The 24,572-nt window shown below is 43.7% G+C and overlaps 2 protein-coding genes across 2 annotated transcripts; both read right to left on the reverse strand.

Annotated features, from left to right (window-relative positions):
- Positions 1 to 216: 216 nt before the first annotated feature.
- foxl1 (forkhead box L1) lies at positions 217 to 1,805 on the reverse strand. The gene has a single exon (XM_034195854.1). The coding sequence runs from the start codon at positions 1,752 to 1,754 to the stop codon at positions 525 to 527; it is 1,230 nt and encodes a 409-aa protein (XP_034051745.1). The 5' UTR covers positions 1,755 to 1,805; the 3' UTR covers positions 217 to 524.
- A 15,718-nt stretch (positions 1,806 to 17,523) lies between these two features.
- On the reverse strand, positions 17,524 to 19,939 carry ces2a (carboxylesterase 2a). The gene is made up of 6 exons (XM_034195859.1): positions 19,857 to 19,939; positions 19,583 to 19,625; positions 18,567 to 18,708; positions 18,168 to 18,320; positions 17,938 to 18,011; positions 17,524 to 17,535 (listed from the first exon to the last, which is right to left on the reverse strand). Exons 1-6 carry the CDS (start codon positions 19,937 to 19,939, stop codon positions 17,524 to 17,526), a joined length of 507 nt encoding a protein of 168 aa, XP_034051750.1.
- Positions 19,940 to 24,572: the final 4,633 nt, after the last annotated feature.

Genomic DNA, 24,572 nt, shown 5'->3' on the forward strand with positions numbered 1-24,572 from the left:
CAAACTATTTGTAAACCCTTTATAAGGGGAGTCTTATTGTAAAGTGGTACCCAAAAAGATTATGTGAACAAACTTCTATTTCTTTTCAAACCCTTCTGATAAATGTTATTATTTCTTTAAGTAAATCTATGCCAAACTGAACAAGGCTCAGTCTAGCCAAGGCCTGGCATTCTTTAAAACATTATGGGATGAAAAAAAGATGAAGAAATGTGAAGGTTATCTGTTTTATAAAAACAACTTTTAATCATAAGACAAATTCAATTCAAATAGCAACAAATATTATCGTAGCAAATTATTTGTACTCACATCTTTAAATAAATCTTTTTTTTGTAACTATCCTAAACGTTGTGGCACATATAATTCAAAGCAAAGCAGTACGATGAAAAACTATATCTGAATATTAAATGTTATTCTCACATTGTGCTGAGTGCATCACAGGCCCAGTCCTAACGCTCAATATTCTTTACTGATTTTCAGAAAAACCCACAAAATGTTTTCATCATCATTAATGGAAAGAGAAATATTCATTTCAGATGCAGCACTTTGTCGGGGTATGTGAGTGACAGGTAGGAGCAGAAGGGGAATCCCATGTGGTACAGCTGATGTGGTCGCGTGCCGAGCACAACGGAAGAACTGAACGCGGGACTTCCACGCTCTGCGCACGTGTCCGCGGACAAATCGAGGATGCTTCCACGCGCTTGGTCTTCACTTTTCGATAAGATGCTCTCGATGCTGAAACCTTTCGATTTGTCCCTGCTCGGTACCGTTTCTCTGGGTCTGTCCTGTGCTACTGCAGCCGGGACTGATGTGGTGCCTGCGCTCCAGGCGGCGCAGATCGGGCTCCTCTCCTCTCCTCTCCCGCTGACCGCTGACAGGCTTCCCTCTGGCTCGCCGTACATCCACCAGGCAGCATGTCTTGGAGCGGGACTTGTCCCAGGCTGAGGGGCGTCCAGCTTCCTTCCGGTGCATGCAAGAGCGTCTCTGTTTGGGGACCCATTATGTCTCAGTTTGGGGGGGTGCTGTGACATCTCAGCCTGGTTCAGCTCGACCAGCACCGCTTTTGTGTCAGGTTGTGCCTCCACCGCATGGTGCCTCGCGGGATCCTCCGCTATCCCCGGGCCAGTCCGGTGCTTATGGGAGGACCGGGGGTCCCTGGATGGCCCCGGGCCCTTGGTACGTTTGTGTCCACCGGCTTTGGATTCCATGGCATCCTGCTGACTCTTCGCCTTCCTCTTCCTCCGACGGTAGTTGCCATTCTCAAACATATCCAGGCACTTGGTGTCCAGAGTCCAGTAGCTGCCTTTCCCTGGCCGGCCTTTCTCCCTGGGTACCTTGATGAAGCAGTCATTCAGCGACAGGTTGTGCCGGATGGAGTTCTGCCAGCCCTGCTTGTTGTCGTGGTAAAAGGGGAAGCGGTCCATGATGAAGTGGTAGATGCCGCTGAGCGTGGCGCGCTGCTCCGGCGCGCTCTTGATGGCCATGGCGATGAGCGCGATGTAGCTGTAGGGGGGCTTCTGCGGGGGCTCCTGGCGGGCCGGCAGGAAACTCAAGGCAGCGGGCACGACCCCTGCGCTGTCCCCTCCATACAGGTAAATGAGCGAAGCACCGGAGAGACTCAGAGCCGAAGATGGCACTCCAAGAGAGGGCAGGCGGCCGTGGTAGAGCGTCATGACCCCGGGGAGGCTGGTGTCCTGGGTAAAGTTGAGCCGTCTCCCGGAGCTGCTCTCCTCCACCGACTGACTCCCCAGCCTCATGAGGACCCCAGAAAATGTTAATAATTGTTTTACGTTTGCTGTGTTGTGTTGACTTTGCACTGGGAAATAAATTGTCCATCATAAACAGTCGGTGGTGTTCTCAGCCCACCCACATTAATTAAAATTTCATTGCACTGAAACTCCCTTATGTTCCCCCTCTTTTCCCAACAACCAATGAGGTGGCGGGTTATTTCCTCATCTGTTTATAGAATTAGTCGCTTGATAAGTCTGCCCACCCAGGTCGAATCAAGCTGTGTTTATTTGGAAAAAATTCCGGGCACCCAATACATAAACGCACTGATGTGCTGTTTGACATATCACGTCCACCCTGACGCCGAGAGTTGCTCACACAGAGAGAACAAGCAAACACTGCGGAGTCTTTATGGGAGTTGCTTTGGGTTTGCTCAAATGAAAATAAAGTGTATAAAAGTGAAAATAACTTTAACAATTTCTTTTACCTCGTGTCAGGCCCCAAAACACTTGTATCCAAAGAACTGAGGACACAGTCATTGATGACTGACTGGATATTATCACAAGTCGATGCCACAACCTCAGCTGGTTTATATGCATTATCCTATTATTTTTATTATAGCTTTTCTTTGTTCATACGCCATGAAGTTTTGTAAAATGTTAGATTTTCCTTTCAGATTTGTATTGAACGATTCACTTATAATTCCCATTACCGGTGTATTTTAGTCATAAATGAGGGATTGAAAATATAATTTAGTCTCAAATCAAATGTATCATCAGCAACGGTGGACTGTAAAACTTCGACATGGTCAAGCAATATTAAACATCACTTTGATCTTGCAGTCCCGGCAGGGCACGATAAAAAAGGTAGACAAGGACAGAGCTCAGCAGGTGATGACACATAAAACACATAATGCAAAATGACACAAAGCAATACGTATCTAAAAGGTTCTGGTGTACCTTTATCTTCTTTTATCTTTCAAAAATAAAAAAGGCCTTGGTTGTATAGCAGAAATAGCCAACGTGGTCATTGTTTTAAAAAATAAAAGGAATGGAAATTGAAAAAATGATCAGCTCAAACACCATCCGGATCAATAATATATTTGTTTTTTACCCCTATCATAATTTGTGCACCATGCATAATAATGTATTGGCCAGCAGCACAAACTTAATATGAACTGAACACACATCTCAAACAGAAACATCCTTAGCTTCATAAAGGCCATATGAACATATGTGTTATTGATGGTTAAGTTGAATAATAAGCATAATGGGCATACAGTCAACATCCAGTCCACAAAGAGCATGTGAGGAGATTGGGTGCAGGATGGTCCCCTGAAAACATGTATTCCATCAAATTTCAAAAAACCACCCTGATCACACACAGAATGTATAAGCTGCTGGGCTGCATCTTGTATGACAGCTGAGCTAAATGCAATGTGCCCATTGGGAAGCTGCAGAAAGGCACTAAGAAAGGTATTGCCTTACAAGGACAACATGGACAGTGTTATTTGTAGTTTCAGCATGATGCTTTATATTATGTATTTTCCTGTTTATAGGTCAAAGGAGGATTATAACAACTTTACAAGTGCGCACAGCTGGCTCCTGCTTACATTAGGGGTTTGAAGCTTTCAGTGGATAAACTCAGAAGTTGCTCTTTTCTCTGTTTCTCTCAGCAAATGGTGATTCATTAGCACACACACACGAAACATGTAACGGGTATCAGACGTGTACACGATCGGAACCCATTTCCTGGGCAGCTGCTGGGAAGACCTTTCTGTAGAATGTAGAAGACACATGTTAAGTGATATTAATACAAGAGCGCATCAGCTGTATTGGAGCATAATGTGAGCAGCTTTGGAGCGGCTGATAAACACCTATCAAGGCTGTAGCACACATGCACTCAGGTCAAGAGTTTTCATTTACCAAGCTCCATGTTTTGTTTTTTAAATGTTGGACACCATAAAACTAACAAAACTGACTTGTGCACATCATGATTAACATTTAAACCCCTTAATGATTCAAATTCATTAACGATAGATTACTGTTTTTCATGTTTGAATTCAGCGTCACAGCTCACTGTACTCATGTGCAAAGGGTCAGCCTGTGACCTATAGTTCTAACTAATCATGACCTTAGAGGGGGAGCTCATCATTTCTTTCGAAAATGTCAACGATCTTGCAAATGTAGGCTATTCCCCACTTTGCATGCTCCAAGTTTATTCATGTTTCGCCGTGTGACGTGCTCATCTCAGTCTATCGTTAGTTTCCCTCCAGGCGTGTTTTACAACAACAAAAATCCGATTTTAATAATAAATTGTCTTAGCCTATTTGTTTTTCCTATTTTGTTTAGAATAATCTGGCTAAAATTAATGAAATTGACAGCTAATGCCCCTGCAGCATACTTGCCAACCCTCCCGATTTTCGCGGGAGACTCCCGATTTCACTGCCCTCTCCCGGTTTCCTCCCGGGGTCATATTTCTCCCGCATTTCTCCCGATTTCTGACAAATCAGATTTACTCAGGACTAGGGATGGGTATCGTTTGAAATGTATCGATTCCGATTTCGATTCCGGTTCTGCTTATCGATTCCGGTTCTTATCGATTCCCCGTTTCGATTCCAAAATTGTAAAATAAAGAGGTCAAACGTTTAGATAACAAAAATATATTTATTCTTAAAAGCTTTAACTGAAATTGTTACTAAAAAATATACATGCAATACAAATGTATTGCACAATAGCTGTGCTTTATTTAACTGAGCTATGCCTGTGGCAAGCTATTAACAGGCATTACACTTTGCCTTTTCTTTTTCTTTTTTAGTGTAGTGGAGCCTCACTTCAGAGTGTTTACCGCGACCTATCTTTGGTGTTATGAAGTGACTGAGCTCGTGAAATGTCTACGGGAGGGCGGGGGAGCATCGCTGCAGGGCAACTGTGGACCTCTGTCGCCTGTCAGCGCAATTTATATGATGCCGTTTAAAAAAATGAAGGGCGGTACCGGGTCACCGCAGCACCGCGGTGCAGACGGACCCGCTGGAATACAGGGTCTACCGCGTTTAGGAACCGTTAAGCAGAACCGAAATTGTGTATTTTGTATGGGTACCCGGTACCCGGCATTTTCTTATCGGTTCTCATCTGGAACCGAGTTTCGGTTCCCAACCCTACTCAGGACTGTTTCCACTCGGACTTTAATATAGCTACACCATTGTTTGGTTTCCATGGTAGCGCGTCTCTTTAGTAGCGCGCGCAACTGAAAGTCTGAGAGGGTGAGGAAGAGAGTCACAGTAAACAGAACAAGAATGGACAACTCGACCCTCTCACTCCTTTCCTGTAAAATACAGGTCCAGCCCACACATATGCTCCATCAAGGATGGTGCTACAGGCCGCAAGGCAGTGCACTTACCACTACAATAAGCATGTTATTGCCCCCGCGGTGGTTTTGAAATCCTCCCGATTTCTGAGGTCTCAAGGTTGGCAAGTAGGCCTATGTCCTGCAGTTACATTCCAAAATGTACGAATATGGAAATATTTTCCTTTTTACGAACAACATGTTTTTCTTCACCATTTCCTGGTGGAAGGGGAGTTCTCCCTTCACACTTGTATGTTGCTTCCAAAGTTGTCACAACATCATGCTTGTACATTTAATGTGTGAGAAGACAGACATTCCCTCCTAGCAGATGAATGTGACATCATTGTTACATGCATCATTATGCAGAGTGAAGCTCCAACATGCAAGGAAGGAACAACAAGCAAAAACAGAGGATGACTTTAGGAATCCTTATCAATAAAGTTTCATACACCTCAGTGCAAACTATTTAACCATGAAGGACATTATTTTACCAGTGGTCTCTGTCCACAATAGGCTTGTACAATTATGACAATACATTGTTGTCAGAAATGTCCAATTTCAGTCAGACAACTCACGTGTTTCTTAATGTTCATTAGAAGCAGCATATCGTTTGAGTTTGGCGTCTAGGCCTCATCACTCCACAGATGTACATAGAACATTGAGTGATGATTAGATAACTATCCCCCGAGCCTTCAGGTGGAAGCTGGGATGGAAGCTGGGGTGGTGGGGAAGCAGGCGAGCAGCAGCAACATGAACACAGTGGCAGCAGCAGCATAGCGAGGCCAACCCGGTATCACGGCAAGACGTGAACACGTGACGATTTACCATGCTGGGAGACGTGAATATGTCACGGTTTCGTCCCCTTCAAACGTGACAGCTACACGGTATTGTTAACCCATGTTAACCAGTGGAGAAATAACCGGAAATACCAAGCAAATGCTACCCCGACGTAATGATTTATTTTTTAATAGTCACACTCGATTACAGGGATTTTCTTGTTGCCCAGCTGGTCAACACCTCTTTTAGCAGAAACAAAGGCTACATTAATGTAGTAAATCGATGTTAATCCATGCGTGTGGATGTGGAATTAACGGACGTGACGTTGTGCGATTGAGTTGCCAAGCAACAGCTTCGGTTCATGTTAATTTACAAACTCTTCAACTACAACCGTAGTTATATTTAAAAACATGTTAGAAGGCCTCACGAAATACTTTAATGCACATTAAAATGTAAATGTGAAGGAATGTGTGTATAACAAAATACATCGGTCATTAAAGGAAACCGGAAACAGACGTAGGCAAGATCCTCAGCTCGATGATTGGATGGTTATCCGCAATGCATGCTGGGATTTGGTATGTGATGTGAAATCTGAAAACGTTTTTTAAAAATACAATAATACTTTATTCCGAGTGTGCTTGCTTTACTCTTTGAAAGTCATCACATAACGGCATTGTAATACACGGTTCGGCTGCATTAAATATTACATATCTGCCGTAGTTCTCCATTTATAGAGCCCTGCTGAGAAGACTTCTGGACAAACAGGAGAACTGCTGCCAACACTGAAGATGTGACGTGGATCATAAATATATAAGCAATTAAACAACATCTTACATTTATTTTCACACAATACGTCTCCTTGCAGTATCAACACTAATTCGGCTGACTTCTATATTTGATCCAATTGGTAGATAGGCTGTATTTAAACCATAACCGTGCAGAGCTGATAGAAAGGGACACCTGGTGGTCAAAGCACGTTATTGAATTTTATTATTTTATTATTAGATATTAATAGGATCTCTATAAAGTATATTCATTACTCGTTATTCTCTACTAATAGTTCATTAAAGACTGTATATAATGACTAGTTTGAACATCCCTTTCAAGATTTCAAGATTTTCTAAGCTAAGGTTTATTGACATATCATATTATACACAACTACTGTGTAGTTATGCAATGAATGAAACACTTGGGTCGCAGGTTCCTCAACAGTGCATTACAAGACATCTATCAATATGTGTGTATACTCCACCATTAAACTGTCATTCTGCACATTTCTTATACTATCTACATACATACATACATATATAAGAGTATAATACATATGTATAATATCAGTTTAATAATAAACAAATAATAAACAAATAAGTGCTTAAACATAGTTAACATTGCAGGAAAGCAATATATTAGACGTTAAGTACTTTGTCAGGATTAATATTTATCTGTAGATACAAATGTCACTGTGTGTGCTGTGTGCTCTGCATGTGTGACCATTAAAGAATCAGAATCAGAATACCTTTATTAGTTCCACAGAGGGGAAATGTGCAGCGTTACAGCAGGAAAGAGCCACAGACAGCTTAGTGTTGCATATCTTACATGCGTTAAAAAAGTACTAAGTTAGAATAAAATAAACAATATGCTAAAAAAGTACTAAGTTATAATATAATAAACAATATGCTAAAAAAAAGATAAAAAGTTACATAATTTTCAAAAATACAGATCAAAAACAAAACGGCATATATATTGATTTAGTGGCCAGGTATAAATTACACAGTTATTAATGGCATATATATATTGCACATATAGCACAAAGTTGGTTTGTATTTAGCAGCAAGGGGTGTTATAGTCTGTGTTGTGGTGTGTGTAGGAGGGTCTACTAGGGGCAGTGCTGGTTGTAAAGTCTGACCGCTGCAGGAAGGAAGGACCTGCGGTTTCAAGAGGGTTTCATCCCTCCATATTCTTCTTAAAGCTTTTTTCTTATTCAAAAGAAGACCTTAACCTAAAGTACTCTTTAATGTTTAAATTAAGCCTTATTAGTTTGTCTGTTTTGCACATCCTCCTATTAATATCTAATAATAAAATAATAAAATTCAATAACGTGCTTTAACCACCAGGTGTCCCTTTCTATCAGCTCACCGTTATGGTGTACAGCCTATCTACCAATTGGATCAAATATAAAAGTCAGCCGAATTAGTGTTGATACTGCAAGGAGACGTATTGGGTGAAAATAAATGTAAGATGTTGTTTAATTGCTTATATATTTATGATCCACGTCACATCTTCAGTTTTGGCGGCAGTTCTCCTGTTTGTCTAGAAGTCTTCTCAACAGGGCTCTATAAATAGAGAATTACGGCAGATATGTCATATTTAATGCAGTCGAACCGTGTATTACAATGCCGTTATGTGATGACTTTCAAAGAGAAAAGCAAGCACACTCGGAATAAAGTATTATTGTATTTTTAAAAAAGTTTTCAGATTTCACATCACATAAACACCAAATCCCAGCATGCATTGCGGATAACCATCCAATCATCGAGCTGAGGATCTTGCCTACGTCTGTTTCCGGTTTCGTTTAATGACCGATGTATTTTGTTATACACACATTCCTTCACATTTACATTTTAATGTGCATTAAAGTATTTCGTGAGGCCTTCTAACATGTTTTTAAATATAACTACGGTTGTAGTTGAAGAGTTTGTAAATTAACATGAACCGAAGCTGTTGCTTGGCAACTCAATCGCACAACGTCACGTCCGTTAATTCCACATCCACACGCATGGATTAACATCGATTTAATACATTAATATAGCCTTTGTTTCTGCTAAAAGAGGTGTCGACCAGCTGGGGCAACAAGAACATTGGGGTAATCGAGTGTGACTATTAAAAAATAAATCATTACGTCGGGGTAGCATTTGCTTGGTATTTCCGGTTATTTCTCCACTGGTTAACATGGGTTAACAATACCGTGTAGCTGTCACGTTTGAAGGGGACGAAACCGTGACATATTCACGTCTCCCAGCATGGTAAATCGTCACATGTTCACGTCTTGCCGTGATACCGGGTTGAGCGAGGCAGAGGCAGCAGACCTGGGGCCTCATTTATAACGCCGTGCGTAGGATTCACGTGGGAAGGTTGCTTACGTAGTAGAAATCCAAAAAATAGGTACAGAAATTTTCCGAATCACCAAACATTGCGTACCGGCGAGGAAAGTGCGTACAGCACTTCCTACGCCGGTTTCCCTTTATAAATCACAACCGACTCGAAATGCGGTGCAGCTTTTGCGGGCTTCACGTAACGCCCATATTTGCCTATAAATAGTCAAAGAAACGCCCATTCATTCATTCATTCTGACTGACTTTATGAAGAAGATCGCAGGAAATGACGACAGAACAGCTAAAAAAGACATCTCACACCGTGTCAGATTCTGGTTATTTTGGGGAGGTGGAGATAAATCATATTGTTTGGTGGATGCAGTTTGAACCAGAGTAGCAGCATGGAGGTCGGATCGTCACCAAAATAAATAAATAAGTGGTCCGAAAAAGGTTAATGACAAAAACAATACACATAGCCTTCCTCAGGCAGTGTGTTTGTACCGGGGACAGGAGACCCCCCCTTGATGAGAAACTGTAAGAAGTGATCGGGGAATCCCCCCGGTGTGGAGTCATGACGACTGGATCTGAATTATGTGTTTGTATTTGATGGTTTGTGTCCCAGCTGTCGATCAGCTGTGCGCAGCGTCTCCACTGCAGCCTGTGCGTCTCAACCCCCCCCCCACAGCAACCCTATATCCATCAGTTAAAGGAAATACAACTAATGTGTTGTGTTATATTAGCTGTACAATTTACCACATATGGTGTTCTTAGTTTCCATACCTCCTGTGTTTTACGAGCGACTTATCAAGTCTTGGCAAACGGCACAAAACACGATTAAACATGATAGTATATAAAACCATGCTCGTATCTACAACCTATAGAAATGCAAAACGGCGTCAGTTTAAAGTAATGTTGTCCTCCTGCTTACCGCATCATTTATGAGAAAACATTTCATAACATTAACACAACATATTCGAGGTGGTTTTAAATAACATATCCGTATTTATTTATTTCTCCAAGTTATGTTTTTGTGTTCACTGAGGAGTCGCAAACAGGCGTTTGTTAAATCATTTTAAGTTTGGCTTTAATCAATGTTTGAAAATGAATTCTTCATATATGATAAATGAGAGGTAACGTTTTATTTATGGTATTATTTTCACATATTTCTCTCCATTCTTCCTTCTGCCAACGGTGTCGCAGTTTCTCGTCTCTCCCGTTTGTGTGCTTAGTGCGTACGCATGGGTTAGAGTTTGCGTGGAGGACCACACATTTTCCCGTCAAGTTAGTATTTTATAAATAGCAAAGATTGCGGAGAAACTGGCGTACGCCATTTTTTGAGCGTATATCCCTTTATAAATGAGGCCCCTGCTGGCAGCTTAAATAGAGCGGCATGTTTAGGAGAATGTGTTTGGTTGGTTGTAAGAGGGACGAGGTGCGTCACGTGTTAATGTATCATTGGTGCTCGAGTTGACTGCCTGAACAACTGAACTAGCTCGCAGGCTTCGCCACATTTATACATTGTTGCACCTTTTACTTATTACATTACATTACATTAAGCTGACGCTTTTGTCCAAAGCGACTTACAATAAGTACATTCGACCAGGAAGACATAACCTTGAAGAAAACAGAATCATATAAGTACATCAGGTTTCATAGAGCCAAACATTTCAAGTGCTACTCAACTGGCTTTAGGTAAGCCAGTCCTTTATTAGTATATAAGTGCTTCGTTAATAGTTCTAACGCTCGAAGTGGAGTCGAAAGAGATGAGTTTTCAGTTTGCGCCGGAAGGTGTGTAAGCTATCTGCCGTCCTGATGTCAATGGGGAGCTCATTCCACCATCTTGGAGCCAGGACAGCAAACCCACGTGTTTTTGCCGATGGGAACAGCAGCGAGGGCGCAACGAGTCGTTTGGCTGATGCAGAGCGTAGTGCACGCGCTGGGGTGTACGGTTTAACCATGTCCTGGATGTAGGAAGGGCCAGATCCATTCGCAGCATGGTAAGCAAGTACCAGTGTCTTGAAGTGGATTCTAGCAGTTACCGGAAGCCAGTGAAGGGAGCGGAGGAGCGGAGTGGTGTGGGAAAATTTAGGAAGGTTGAAGACCAGACGAGCCGCTGCATTCTGGATGAGCTGCAGAGGTCGGATGGCACATGCAGGTAGACCAGCCAGGAGGGAGTTGCAGTAGTCTAGGCATGAGATGATGAGAGCCTGGACCAGAACCTGAGTCGCTTTCTGTGTCAGCTGGGGACGTATCTTCCTGATGTTGTAAAGCGTGTATCTGCAGCAACGGGTTGTAGCAGCGATGTTTGCAGTGAAGGACAGGTTGTTATCTAGGGTCACACCCAGATTCCTTGCAGTCTGAGTCGGGGAAACAACTGAGGTGCCGATGTTGATTGTTAGGTCAAGAGTGGGACAATCTTTTCCCGGGAGGTAGAGCAGCTCAGTCTTGTCAAGGTTGAGCTTGAGGTGGTGAGCAGACATCCACTGAGAGATGTCAGCTAGACAAGCAGAGATGCATGCAACGACCTGGGTCTCTGAGCGGGGAAAGGACAGAATTAATTGGGTGTCATCAGCGTAGCAGTGGTAAGAAAAACCATGCGGGCTAATGACTGATCCGAGCGAGTTTGTGTACAGGGAGAAGAGGAGGGGACCAAGAACAGAGCCCTGAGGGACCCCTGTAGTTAATTGACAAGGGTCGGACTCAGACCCTCTCCAAGTCACCCTGTAGGTACGGTCTTTCAGGTATGAGGTGAGGAAGGAAAGAGCAGAGCCTGAAACTCCATGTTTTTGGAGAGTGCGAAGGAGGATCTGATGATTCACCGTGTCGAATGCAGCAGACAGGTCCAACAGGATGATGACAGAGGAGAGGGATGCAGTTTTGGCAGTGTGCAGTTCCTCCGTGACAGCAATGAGAGCAGTTTCTGTGGAGTGACCTGCCTTGAAACCAGACTGGTGCGGATCCAGAAGGTTGTTCTGATTGAGATAACAGGAGAGTTGTTTAAAGACAGCGCGTTCAAGTGATTTAGACAGGAACGGGAGGAGAGAGACAGGCCTGTAGTTTATAACATCAGACGGGTTGAGAGTGGGTTTCTTTAGGAGAAGGTTTACTCTTGCCTCCTTGAGACTGTTTGGAAAGTGACCAGAAGTTAGAGAAGTGTTGATGAAATGGGTGAGAAACGGTAGAATATCAGGAGCGATAGTCTGAAGGAGGTTTGAAGGGATAGGGTCCAGAGGACAGGTGGTAGGGCGGGCAGAGGTAATGAGGGTAAGAACCTCACTTGGAGAGAGAGGGGAAAAGGAGGTTAGTGTGTTGGTGGAAGGAGGGTCTGGTGACCCAGCGGTGAGTATAGGTGAGTCAGAAAAAGAAGAGCGAATATCATCAACCTTTTTTTCAAAGTGGGTAACAAAGTCGCTTGACAGAAGTGAGGAGGGGGGGGGGGGGCTTTTGGAGGGTCCAAGAGGGTGGAGAAGATGGAAAATAGTTTTTTAGGATTGGAATAGGAAGATTGGATCTTATCTTGAAAGAAAGTGCTTTTTGCCTGAGAGATCGAAGCAGAGAAAGAGGAGAGGAGAGCCTGATAGGTTAGGAGGTCGTCACGGTGTTTGGATTTCCACCATTTCCGCTCTGCTGCCCTAAGGACGGTTCTATTAGCACGCAGCGCATCATTTAGCCAGGGAGCAGGAGGGGACTGACGAGCCTGCCGAGATGTGAGAGGACAGAGAGAGTCCAGAGAGGATGAGAGAGTAGAGAGGAGAGTTTCTGCAGCAGAGTTTGGTGGCAGGAGTTGGAACGAGTCAGAGGAAGGGAGGGCTGAGAGCACCGACGAGGCAAAGGTAGAGGGGGAGAGGGAGCGAAGGTTACGGCGGACAAGTGCAGGATGAGAAGAGATTAGTTTGTTATGTTTGGAAAGGGGTAGAGAGAATGAAATGAAGAAGTGATCGGATGTGTGGAGCGGGTTTACAGAGAGGTTAGAAGTAGCGCAGTTCCTTGAGAATATGAGATCAAGGACATTGCCAGCTTTATGAGTCGATGGGGACGGAGACAGTGAGAAAGCAAAGGCGGTTAACAGAGATGTTAGTTCGTCTATCTTCCCCGTCTGGAGGTTGAAGTCTCCGAGAAGTATAGCGGGAGGGCCATTTTCAGGGATGTGTGAGAGGAGATTATCTAATTCCTCCAAGAAGTCCCCCAAGGCGCCTGGTGGACGGTAGAGAACAACAATGGTTAACTGTATAGGATGGGTTACTGTGACGGCATGGAATTCAAAGGTGGAAGGAGTGAAATTAGGTAGTTTGAAGAGGGAAAAGCTCCATTTGGAAGAGAGCAGGAGACCAGTGCCACCTCCTCTGCCAGTGGGTCTGGGTGTATGGGAGAAGGAATATGCAGTGGAGAGAGCTAGTGATGTTACGTATTGCGCCGAGGCTTCGGAGCGTGTGTCGAGTAATCCCCGAAGCTTTTTGTGAAGCATGTATCGAGGCTTGTATCGTTCTGGGCCAGTGACGTCATCGATGACAAACGAAGCCTCGCTGCCTGTCGATACCACGTGACTGCTTCAGGAAGCGATTCAGATCGGTTGAACCGTTGAACCACAACGCTCATAATACCCATGGATGTATAACAAGAACAATATTACCCCTCCTGTGCTATACCCGGGCCCGGTGACATGATGGAATCAAGAGAGCACAGACCCTCACTTATATAGAGGTCGGAACATGTCATAAGTATAAATAGATACAAGCATAAATAAATGTAGGAATAAAAACATCAATAAAAACATCAATACATACAGGAATACATATCTTGCAGTGTTTTCAGGGAGCTTTAGTGTGTGTGCTGTGGCTCAGCTGGAAGAAAACAGTTGACTCATGACCGCAGGGTCCCTGGTTCAACGACTGAACAATACGTATTTTTTGTTGTTTATAAAAGCTACAGCTAAATGAGATAATGTAGTTAATAAATATATTATTTGATATGGTTTAGCCTTTCTCAGGCTACAACATGGTTACGTTTATGAATAGTATTAAGGAATACAAATCCCTCTTTGCAATGTGTACCAGATCCTTAGGCTTTTCAATCACAATCATTAAACTGGAATAAATACAATATTGTTAACATGAAAATATGATTTAATGTTCGTTGTTTAGAGTTATTCTAAGGCTTTACTCAATGGGAACTCGGTATGAGAGAGCACACTGTTGAGATGTCCAATCTGCCTGTTTTACACACTTTGACCAACAGGGGGGTTTGTGTTCAAATGAAGCCCATGATGAAGCCTCATGAGATGAACCCTTTTGCGAACCAATTGGCTGGAAAGCTTCAAAGCTTCATAAGGCTTCATCTCGCCATCACTAGAGAGAGCTGCTGGGGTGGATGTGTTGGATGGAGTAATCCAGGTCTCAGTGAGAGCAAGGAAATCCAGAGACTGCAGGGAGGCGTAGCCAGAGATGAAGTCAGCCTTAGGAACAGCTGACTGGCAATTCCACAGGCCACCAGAAACTAGATGTTGGATCTCAGTGGAGCACGTGGGATAGACGAGAGCAGGCCGGTTATATCGATTAGGAGATACACAGGGGCCAGTGATAATTGCGAGAAGACACATGAACAGGAATGGAGAAAATACACATGATTATAGCATGAGGGGCTAGAAAACTAAAGAAAAGATAAATAAGACACCAGCTCAATCAGAGTAGGATTTGCCTCCTCTTTGCCTCCCTCTTTGCCTCCCGCAGGACTCCAATGTCTTTGTCAGTCTTTGACTCCCGCAGGACTCCAATGTCTTTGTCAGTCTTTGACTCCCGCAGGACTCCAATGTCTTTGTCAGTCTTCGGCTGTCTGCCGCTGAAGCTGACGCTCCAGGAAAGAGCTACCCAAAATGGACGCCTGATTGCTCAGTTCTCACAGCTGTAGGGCCACGCCCCTCTAATTAGTTAACTATCTACAGCTGATGGGCGACAATAGACTGGCCCTGCCTATATTAATGCAGGCTTGAGTGCTGAGACCTGTGAAGCAGGTTTCGCCTGAGCAGATCTGAGATTTAAAATCTCTCAAAAGCGATTTAGCCGTTTAAGCTACAATAACAATTATACAGAGTCGAATAAATGAAACAGAGAAGTCTAATTAAACAAGAATATAACTTACAGTGGTTGCTGCGTCAATAGGTAATGTCGTCACCGGGTCCAGATGCACACTGTCACAGTGTGTATCAGAATAAAGATAAACTACCGTTCTATCATTACATTCATTATATTAACATTACATGTATTATATATATATATATACACATATATATATATTATGTATATATATATATATATATATATATATATATATTGTGTTATTTATTTTTTCAAATGAACAGCTACTTCTTGTAATCAAAGCTGAAGTATTTGAGGTATTTGCTGACATCTTCTGGAGGAATAGAAAACTGCTTTACTCTCCAGTGATAATGCAAAGTTATATAACAGTTCCATCATGTGGACATTTGGTAGAATCAATATTTTCATCTTTATTGTCATATACACAATTAGCATAATCATTAGCATAATTCCCAGCATGCATTGAGTGCTAGCCTTCTATTCTTCCACTCTGAATAGCAACAGTACAGGATGGGGATCTGTGATTTAATAGTTTTTCGGTTTTCTTAAATATAAAATGAAGTGGTGTAGGGATAGTGGTGGTCCAATGGATAGTGAGGTGGGCTGAAGATCGGAAGGTTGTGAGTTCAAATCCCGCCAGGAACACCAACACTAGTGTGCCCTTGATTAAGGCACTTAGTCCTTAGTTACTCCAGGGAGAATGTCCCTGTGATTGGTAATTGTAAGTCGCTTTGGATAAAAGCGTCAGCTAAATGAAATGTAATGTAAAAGTGTCCAGCTTGTTTTACCTTTGAAGCACTCATCAATATATTCATTGACAATGGATCAGGAGACTGTGATCAACGCACACTCAACACTATCTGCCTAACAACAAGCAGCAGACTGACAAAGATAGCAACTAGCTGGTTGTGTAGGACTATGTTTGATACTAAGATCTCCATATGAACTAAATAAAGCCTATAGGGGTGTTATGTTGTTGTTATGTTACACACAATTTGACAAATAATAATCAATGCAACAATTTTGTGAACGGAACTTTGACGCTTGTATCAGTTTTGTTTACCACCAATCACGGGAGTATTGTGTATAGAAAGTTTTTAGTTACATTTCTCGCGCTACCTAATATCCATGAAGGCAACATGACAGAGGGAGGGCTGTCACTCAGGATGCCAAACTACTCTTTGGTAAGCCCCGCCCCCCAAGCAACATCAGGGCCACAACGTCTGAAAGCGAAAAAAAAAGATCTGAAAGTGAAAAAATGTCTGAAGGCGAAAACATTTGTGAAACCTGATAAAATAAGATTTTTAACTGAATAAATTATTGTTTTGAATCTGAAAAACGTAAAATCTGCAACTGAAAAAATAAGGATTCAAATATCAAAATATGTATAAAAGTGAAATATAAACATAAATATTTTATTCCAAAAAATTGCTGAACTGAATCAAAATGATATTCAACCTGAAAAATTATTTCAAATACTTATTTTAATTTTAAATACATTATTGTATTTTTCAAAGTTCAGGATAAAAACTTTTTTTTTAATGATCAAAACGTATGACCCTGATAGGACCGTACTGATCTGCGCTCTTATTTTGTAAACAGCAACTTCCGGTAGCAGAATATGAAAAAACTGGCGTTTTTTTGTTTCTGTTTTCTAGTGATTTGATTTTTTGTTTTGAGAGGAAGAACATGAAAATCATCCCGTTGTTTAAGTTTAGTTAATACCTTTTTGACAATGATAAAGAACAAAGCCTTGTATTTCAAGTTTATTTTTAAAATTTAAAAATGAAAATCAAATATCCACTCGTATTTTGTTTTTAATATCCTTTTGTGAAAAGAAAATCCAATTAGCAAAACATAAACTGACCGCAACAGTACCCTCTACACCCTGAGAAGGATGTGCTTCCAAGGTTGGGCATCTGCGTCAGAGGGCAAAAGGTAAACATGTAGGGCGAAATTATTCCCTGACAGTAGATATATTCACATTCTGCTGAATATTGCTCCTTGCTCTGCTCTATCACAGAAGGACGATAATATTCTAGTAAGAATGACTTTGAATGAGGAACCTTGTCTGGCCAGTCTGACACTTTAATAAGACTTCATTTAAAAGCTGCTTTCTGTTCATGTTCTGTTGCAGAACAAACAGATACATAACACCGACATATCAAATGAATTATAACTTTAAAATAATGTTGCGGCGGCCATACAAATGTTTAAATGTTAAAAAAAAATAGGGGGGGGGGGTACATTTAGGAAGTGCATATAGGTACCCTTTAGTTTAGGTGGTGAGAATCAGGTGTGTGTGGAACGGGAACAAACTGTTTTTGACTATTTCATCTTAATTGTAGTCTGTTAATAAATGGACTGCTAAATCCAATGCTATTCAGCCACTGTTCTGCTGTTCTTCTCTGTGGTAAATGACAGATTTTTGGATAAAGTCGCAAAAAAGTTACCCATGTTCGTAACCAGCAGACACATAGCAACATAAGCGTTCACTTGGAGTGCTAAGAGAGAGTGAATGAAACATTACAGTTATGGCATTAAAACTAAACCACTAAGCTTAAGTCATTATAAGACAATAATCATTCCCAGAAGGATCTATTTTTTCTTGTCATTAACTATCCGTGTCAAATGATCTTCTTTTTTAAAATCATATTTAGTCAGCTTCATCCTGTTATTAAAGTCTATTTTTAAAAAAACTGGATTTTAGTCTCGTTTTGGTCAACGAGACCGTCTGAACAAGTCGTCAGCTTTTATGAACCTTTGAGGTAATCTACTCTAGCCAAAAGATCACCTCTTTTTCCTGTTACCGTCCATGGTAACTTCCGTTATCATTGCTAACTACCTTTTTTAGTTCATATGAAAATAATGATCAGTGCAGCTTTATTGTTGTTTTTAGGAAATACTCTCCCAGTGCGAGCAAAATTGCTCCAACGTGCCATCATGGTTCTAGGTAATGTTTCCTGAAGATGGGACAGGAATAGCTCAATCACAAATCAGAGACTGTTATCCATGATATCCCAGAAGTCCGGGATGAAGAGGTCGTGCTTTACATTGCATAATCCTCACATGTTTGTAATGAGAGTAGAAAGGAGCAAGAGAGGCCATCTACTCTACAAAGATGTACTGGGTAGCATACCTATGATTTTTAAATGTCCATTCCAGAAACATCCACCAAATACAAAGCCGACATCATCTGCATGATCTGCCTTCACAAAGGAAGGACGGTTGTTTTTGTGTATCTCAGCACGGTATGCAAACTCATACATGTAAACTGGAACACCCACATCTAAATACACCAAGGAGACAAAAGGCCAGAGGTGTGTGCTTTGGCTGAGAGGAAGGGCAAAGATCAACAGCATAATCTCATATATATTTGCAGGTTATTATCATTCTAACCACACAGTGTTTGCATTAACTGTGAGGTGTTGCTTTCCTTAAAGCAGTTTAAAATGAGATGAAAAGAGCATCAACACTGACAGAATGTCCCCCTATACACACTGCTTCAATCAGTTGTATCCAACATGTCACAGACCTGAGAGGTATCCTGCCACCGTGACGACGGGCAGCGCCATCAGCATGTCGCCAATCATCTCAGTGAAGGAGTCTCTTATCTCCTCTGGTGTTCCAGCATCCTTCAGGTATTGGTCAGCGGTGAGGCTGTTGGCAGCAGAGGCCTGGGACAGGGGAGGGTTGAAGTGTGACTGGTGCGATGATCATATCATCTATGTGTTTGACAGACCAAGACAACTTTGAAGGTTAGGACGTTGAATTAAACCTTTGGGAGTTCACACAATCCCTTGAGCTGACCATCTTTTCAATATGATGATAATACCATAAAATGCTTATTGTATAGATTTTTATATTTTGCCTAAATATTCAAAAAACGTTATTATCTTAATAGTTATAACTAGATCAAACAGTAGTTCATTGTATTTCACTGTACACTATTCAACCTTACTTTGTTTCTTTCACCTGCACTATTTTATTTTATTCAAATGTATCGTACTCTGTTCATTTGCACTATTTTAATTTTTTTAATCTTTTTTATTATTATTATTGTTATGTTGTTGTCTTATGTCCTATATAATATGTTGCATTGTTGGAGGAGCTCGGGCCTAAGATTCTCATTTCCATAACTACATATAGCTGCTGTGCACATGATAATAAAACCCTTGAATCTTGAAAGTAGAGTGTATTTTTAGGTAAATGTTTAAGACCATGTCTTGAAGGGATCTTTAATCTTATTCCATCAGTTTATGTTATATCACTTGCATGAAATACTCTACTACTTACTTTGCAATATTAGAAACGAAGCGATGCACTGGCCCCTGCCAGAAGCCCATGCTTTGGTCTGTGTGTTTGAAGGACTTGTTTGTATATATTTGTGCTTGCTACCTGCATGGCTTTCCTCATAAGAGATCATTTACATAAGAGATCATTTACAGAATAAATATGTCATTCAATTGTTGTTAGTGATAGTACCATATTGTTTTGACTGAATATTTTTTAAGGGGCAAAAAATTCAAAACGTAAAATAACGGAGCTCACCCCTGCAGGGTTGAAGATGTTGGCCACTGACAGGACTGACTCTCTGTGATCAGCATGAGACAACGCTTCAAAAAGAGTTCAAGATGAAGAACAAATCCTTCAAGATAGAGTTCCTTTTATAAAAAATTTGTCAACGATTAGTGACACACATCAATAGAAGGAGCATTGTTAAAGAGGCTGGGTGAACAACATTATGTGTGATGTGAAGTGAGTGACCTGAGGCAGGATCCATCCAAACTCATGGTTCGTTATTCCCATCATCACTGGAACCTACAACACCTCTTTCCTCTTGAGGAGCTCTTCTGCTGTGTCAGTCAGGAACATGCCATCCACCGCCACTCCCAAGTACACCTTCATCTAAACACAACATTTAACTCCAGCTGGATGAAGGTAAACCATCCTTCAGTGTTTTCAGTGTTTCACTTTCTGTTACGGTTAGTGAAGCAGGCAGGACCCAAATGCAGAAAAAACTGAAAATACCTTTATTTCAAGGATATGGCACAACCCAGGAGCACCGCGGAGGACCCGGAAGGGATCTCGGGCGGACGGCCCGGGGTCAAGGCAGAAGCCGAGAAGGGGGACTCGGGCGGACGGCCCGGGGGCAAGACAGAGTCCAAGGTGGGGGTTATGGAGGGGCGAAGTCCACCGCGGGCGAACTCAGGGGGCCGAGCATGAGGGCGAGGACCGCGGCCGGAAAAGTCAGGGGGCCGAGCATGAGGGCGAGGGCCACGGCCGGGAAAGTCAGGGGGCCGGGCTCGAGGGCGAAGAATGCGGCTCACAGGGGGCCGGGCTCGAGGGTGAAGACTGCGGCTCTCAGGGGGCCGGGATCGAGGGTGAAGACCGCGGCTCTCAGGGGGCCGGGATCGAGGGTGAAGACTGCGGCTCTCAGAGGGCCCGGCTCTCAGAGGGCCGGGCTCGAGGGTGAAGACCGCGACTCTCAGGGGGCCGGGCAGGAAGGCGCTGACGGGACATCGCCGGAGGCCGGGCAGGACCTGGTGTCGGCCGGACAGGAACCGGAGCTGGTGGGACAGGCCTCGGCAGGATCCCCCATGGAAGAGGACCAGGCCACGGGATTGGCAGGACCCCCGGCAGGAGAGTAGTCGGCGGGACCCCCAACGGGACAGGATATAGGGTTGGCAGGACCCCCAGCAGGAGAGTAGTCGGCGGGACCTCCAACGGGACTGGACATAGGATTGGCAGGACCCCCGGCAGGAGAGTAGTCGGCGGGACCCCCAACGGGACAGAACATGGAGTTGGCAGGACCCCCAGCAGAACCTCCAACGGCACTTCAGTAGGGACTTGAATTGGGACTTGAGTTGGGACTGGAGAGGGAACTCGAGAGGGGACTCGAGAGGGGACTGGAGAGGGAACTTGAGAGGAAACTGGAGAGGGGACTCGAGTTGGGATTTGAGAAGGGACTAGAGAAGTTACTAAAGGAGGGACTGGAGATGGGACTAGAGATGGGACTAGAGAAGGGACTAGAGGAGAGAGGAGAGACTTGAGAAAGGACTTGAGAAAGGACTTGAGTAGGGACTAGAGAAGGGACTAGAGAAGGGACTAGAGAAGTGACCTGAGGAGGGACTAGGGAAGGGACTAGAGAAGGGACTAGAGGGGGAACTCGAGAAGAGACTAGAGAGGGGACCAGAGAAGGGACTAGAGAAGGGACTTGAGATGGAACTAGAGTTGGTACCTGAGAAGTGACTAGAGAAGTGACTAGAGGTGGGACTGGAGAAGGGACTAGAGAAGTGACCTGAGGAGGGACTAGGGAAGGGACTAGAGAAGGGACTTGGGATGGGACTAGAGGGGGAACTCGAGAAGAGACTAGAGAGGGGACCAGAGAAGGGACTAGAGAAGGGACTTGAGTTAGGACTCGAGAAAAGACCAGAGATGGGACAAGAGATGGGACTATGGCAGCTGGGGCCAGAGCTGGGTATGGAACCATGGCCGCTGGGGCCAGAACTGAGTCTGGAACCATGGCAGCTGGGGCCGGAATTGAAGCCACTGTTCTTCTGCGGAGATCCCTGAACGCACCGCGGCCACTCTCACGGGGGCCGCGCCTCATAATGGGTGTCATATTAACATCGTATGAAAACGGCCTTGCCGATCTCAACGAGACATTATGGGATCATGTGGAGAGAGATGACTCTTACTCTGGGATAAATGCCATCGTTTTTACTAAATGCATTTTTCACACACACATCACTCTAGAACTAGGGTTACAATACGTAACCCACCGTTCTTGTAACAGGGCCTCCCAGGATGATAGATTTGACTCTCTATTGCCCCTAAATGGAGGAGGGACGCTGCAAAGCTGGAGTGAGTAACCCAGTCTCAGTGTCATGCCCCTCTACTCTGTCAGTACACAGCTTTTTTGGGGCTTCCATCCCCACAAAACTGTGTTCAGGGGACATGCCAGCAGCTGTGGAGCCAAAGCTAAGAAGCTGTAGTATTCTCTGGTGGCCTACTCCGCTACCAAACCTTCCATAAAAAGGGAGTTTCGGCATGGGGGCTGACAAAGAAAAGGGCCGATTTTCTACTGAGGTCTTTGAACGCACCGCGGCATGCTCCCGTGGGGCCGCGGCTCTGTCCTAATGCCGTCTCTTTGAAATGGACATTATGGTGAAATGTGGAGAGAGCAGTGGCGTTTCTAGGTGTACAAAACTGGGGGGGCAGAAAGAGGTCGGGGGAGAGAGAGAGAGACAGAGGGGGGGGACAGAGAGAGGGAGGAGAGAGAGAGGGGGGATAGAGAGAGGGGGGGAGGAGAGAGAGAGGGGGAGTGTCAAATGACATACTGAAGACCACAGGAGCAACACTGTGAGCGCATACATTTACGTACACAGCGTGGGGATGTCATAGTAATGCACCTTCATACATGGAGTAAAGGTCACCATCACAAAGTAATTCTTAACAATAACAACAACCGTAATGCTTTAGGGATGCGGTCACCATAAGTGAGGCATACGGCCTGTCAAAGAAACTGCGGGACCGAGCATTTATGCAGCTCCTGGAGTTTTTTTCGTTGCTTATGCCAGAAGTGGATGTTCTATACAACACTCTGCAAAAACGAAGCATCGATGCACCTGGGATCAACAGCGCGCTCTGCCGTTTCAAGGAAAATGTTCAGAAAATGAGGCAGAAAACTGATGCATTGGCCGCCACTGCTCATGATGGAACAGACGAGCCAGGCCGACGAGTCAGCAGCACAGCGCCGGTGATGAAGGAGGCTTGTGACACAGTCATCTCACAGGTGGAACAGAGGTTCTCACAAAGTGACCATTTGATCGCTGCAAAGCTTGTTGACAGCTCATTCTTCCCACAGCATGTCCTGTCATTTCCTACACCTGAGCTTGACTGCGCCGTGAAACTGTGGCCTGCGTTGGGAAACAAGGAGAAGTTGAAGTCTGAGCTGACCACGCTCTACCGCCACAGTGAGCTTCACACTGCACTGCCCTGTCTCTGTTGAAATCCATTCACGGGAACAACTTGGAGGAAACGTTTGCTGAGACTGTTATTTTGGTCAAAATAATAGTGACAACTCCGATGACGACATCCGAGTCAGAGAGGAACTTTTCCACCCTCAAAAGGATAAAGACTTTCACTCGCAACACCATGGGACAGCCGCGACTTAACGCATTGGCCATGCTTTCAATTGAAAGCCAGTTGATCCAGCAACTACAGGACTTCATCCCCAAAGTGATAGACACATTCTGTCAGAGGAAGGACCGCCGTGCCGCTTTTCTTTTCAAGTGAGCCTTCAGCTTTGGTAAGTTCATTTATGTCATATATTTTGTTGATCTTCTGTGTTTTGCCTCTGCTGGATCGATTGATATTGTGACCTCGATGATGAGTGTCTGTGTTTTCCTTATATTTACAGTCTATGGTGTTTTAATGCTAAAGCATTACGGTTGTTGTTATTGTTAAGAATTACTTTGTGATGGTGACCTTTACTCCATGTATGAAGGTGCATTACTATGACATCCCCACGCTGTGTACGTAAATGTATGCGCTCACAGTGTTGCTCCTGTGGTCTTCAGTATGTAATTTGACACTCCCCCTCTCTCTCTCTCCTCCCCCCCTCTCTCTGTCCCCCCTCTCTCTCTCCTCCCTCTCTCTGTCCCCCCCCCCTCTCTCTCTCTCTCTCTCTCCCCCGACCTCTTTCTGCCCCCCCAGTTTTGTACACCTAGAAACGCCACTGACCCTTCCAAGTAATCCCAATTTTACGGCATTTTCCAAATGACTGTTGCTGCTCTCATGCTTCATTGTCCTCTCCGAAAGATGCTTTAAGTCCTTGTAACCTGTCCTCGACCAAGTACCTTGATCTTCACCAAAAAGCAGGCAAGGAAAGCAAAAGAGGGAATTCTTCTGGATGCTCGCCGTTAGCCATTTCTTTTTAGCAAACCACTCAGCGTTAAACCCACGTTTAACTTTGCCCGCAGTCTGGACCATTTGGAAATCCGGTGGATGGTGGGCACCGAGGCGCTTTACCTCCAGTTTCTCTCCGAGACTAAGTGTCTCAAATGTGTGCTCCAGTAAATGGTCAACTTCATTCATTTTCTTTCAGTTTTTTACTTCTTTTAATCGCTGGTGATGTTAGCTATATGCTGCTCTCTCGTCTCCTCTTCAAACTACACGTGACGTTTCGCAGCACTGCACACGTGAGTACTTACAGCCAATCAATTCTGAATTATGTGAGATGACGTATGGTGGGGATGGGAGCACTATGCCCCTACGGTCATTATTTTTTTGCCACACACATTAAATAGAAAAATACTCTGAGCATGCGCAGTGTAGTTTTTACAATCACCGTTCACTTAGACCAGGCATCCTCAAACTACGGACTCCGGTCCGGATCCGGACCGAACCACCACTGTCTCCGGACTCTGAGCAAATTATACTTTTCATATGTATGATCTCTCTGTATTATATGTGAGACATCGCCACAACGCATTCGCAACGAGTCAAAATACTCCGCTATGTCCACTGCAAACAG

This window comes from Gymnodraco acuticeps, unplaced genomic scaffold (assembly GCF_902827175.1).
Source record: "Gymnodraco acuticeps unplaced genomic scaffold, fGymAcu1.1, whole genome shotgun sequence".
NCBI lineage: Eukaryota > Metazoa > Chordata > Actinopteri > Perciformes > Bathydraconidae > Gymnodraco > Gymnodraco acuticeps.

Bases quoted from the DNA above. Each gene is read 5' to 3' on its own strand.
- foxl1 (XM_034195854.1), bottom strand. From the start codon at position 1,754: ATGAGGCTGGGGAGTCAGTCGGTGGAGGAGAGCAGCTCCGGGAGACGG.
- ces2a (XM_034195859.1), bottom strand. From the start codon at position 19,939: ATGAAGGTGTACTTGGGAGTGGCGGTGGATGGCATGTTCCTGACTGAC. The intron at 18,321-18,566 runs GTCTGTGACATG...TGGTGTATTTAG, and splicing joins GGTGGCAGGATACCTCTCAG to ATGTGGGTGTTCCAGTTTAC. The intron at 18,012-18,167 runs TGCTACCCAGTA...TGATTGAGCTAT, and splicing joins ACATTTAAAAATCATAGGTA to TCCTGTCCCATCTTCAGGAA.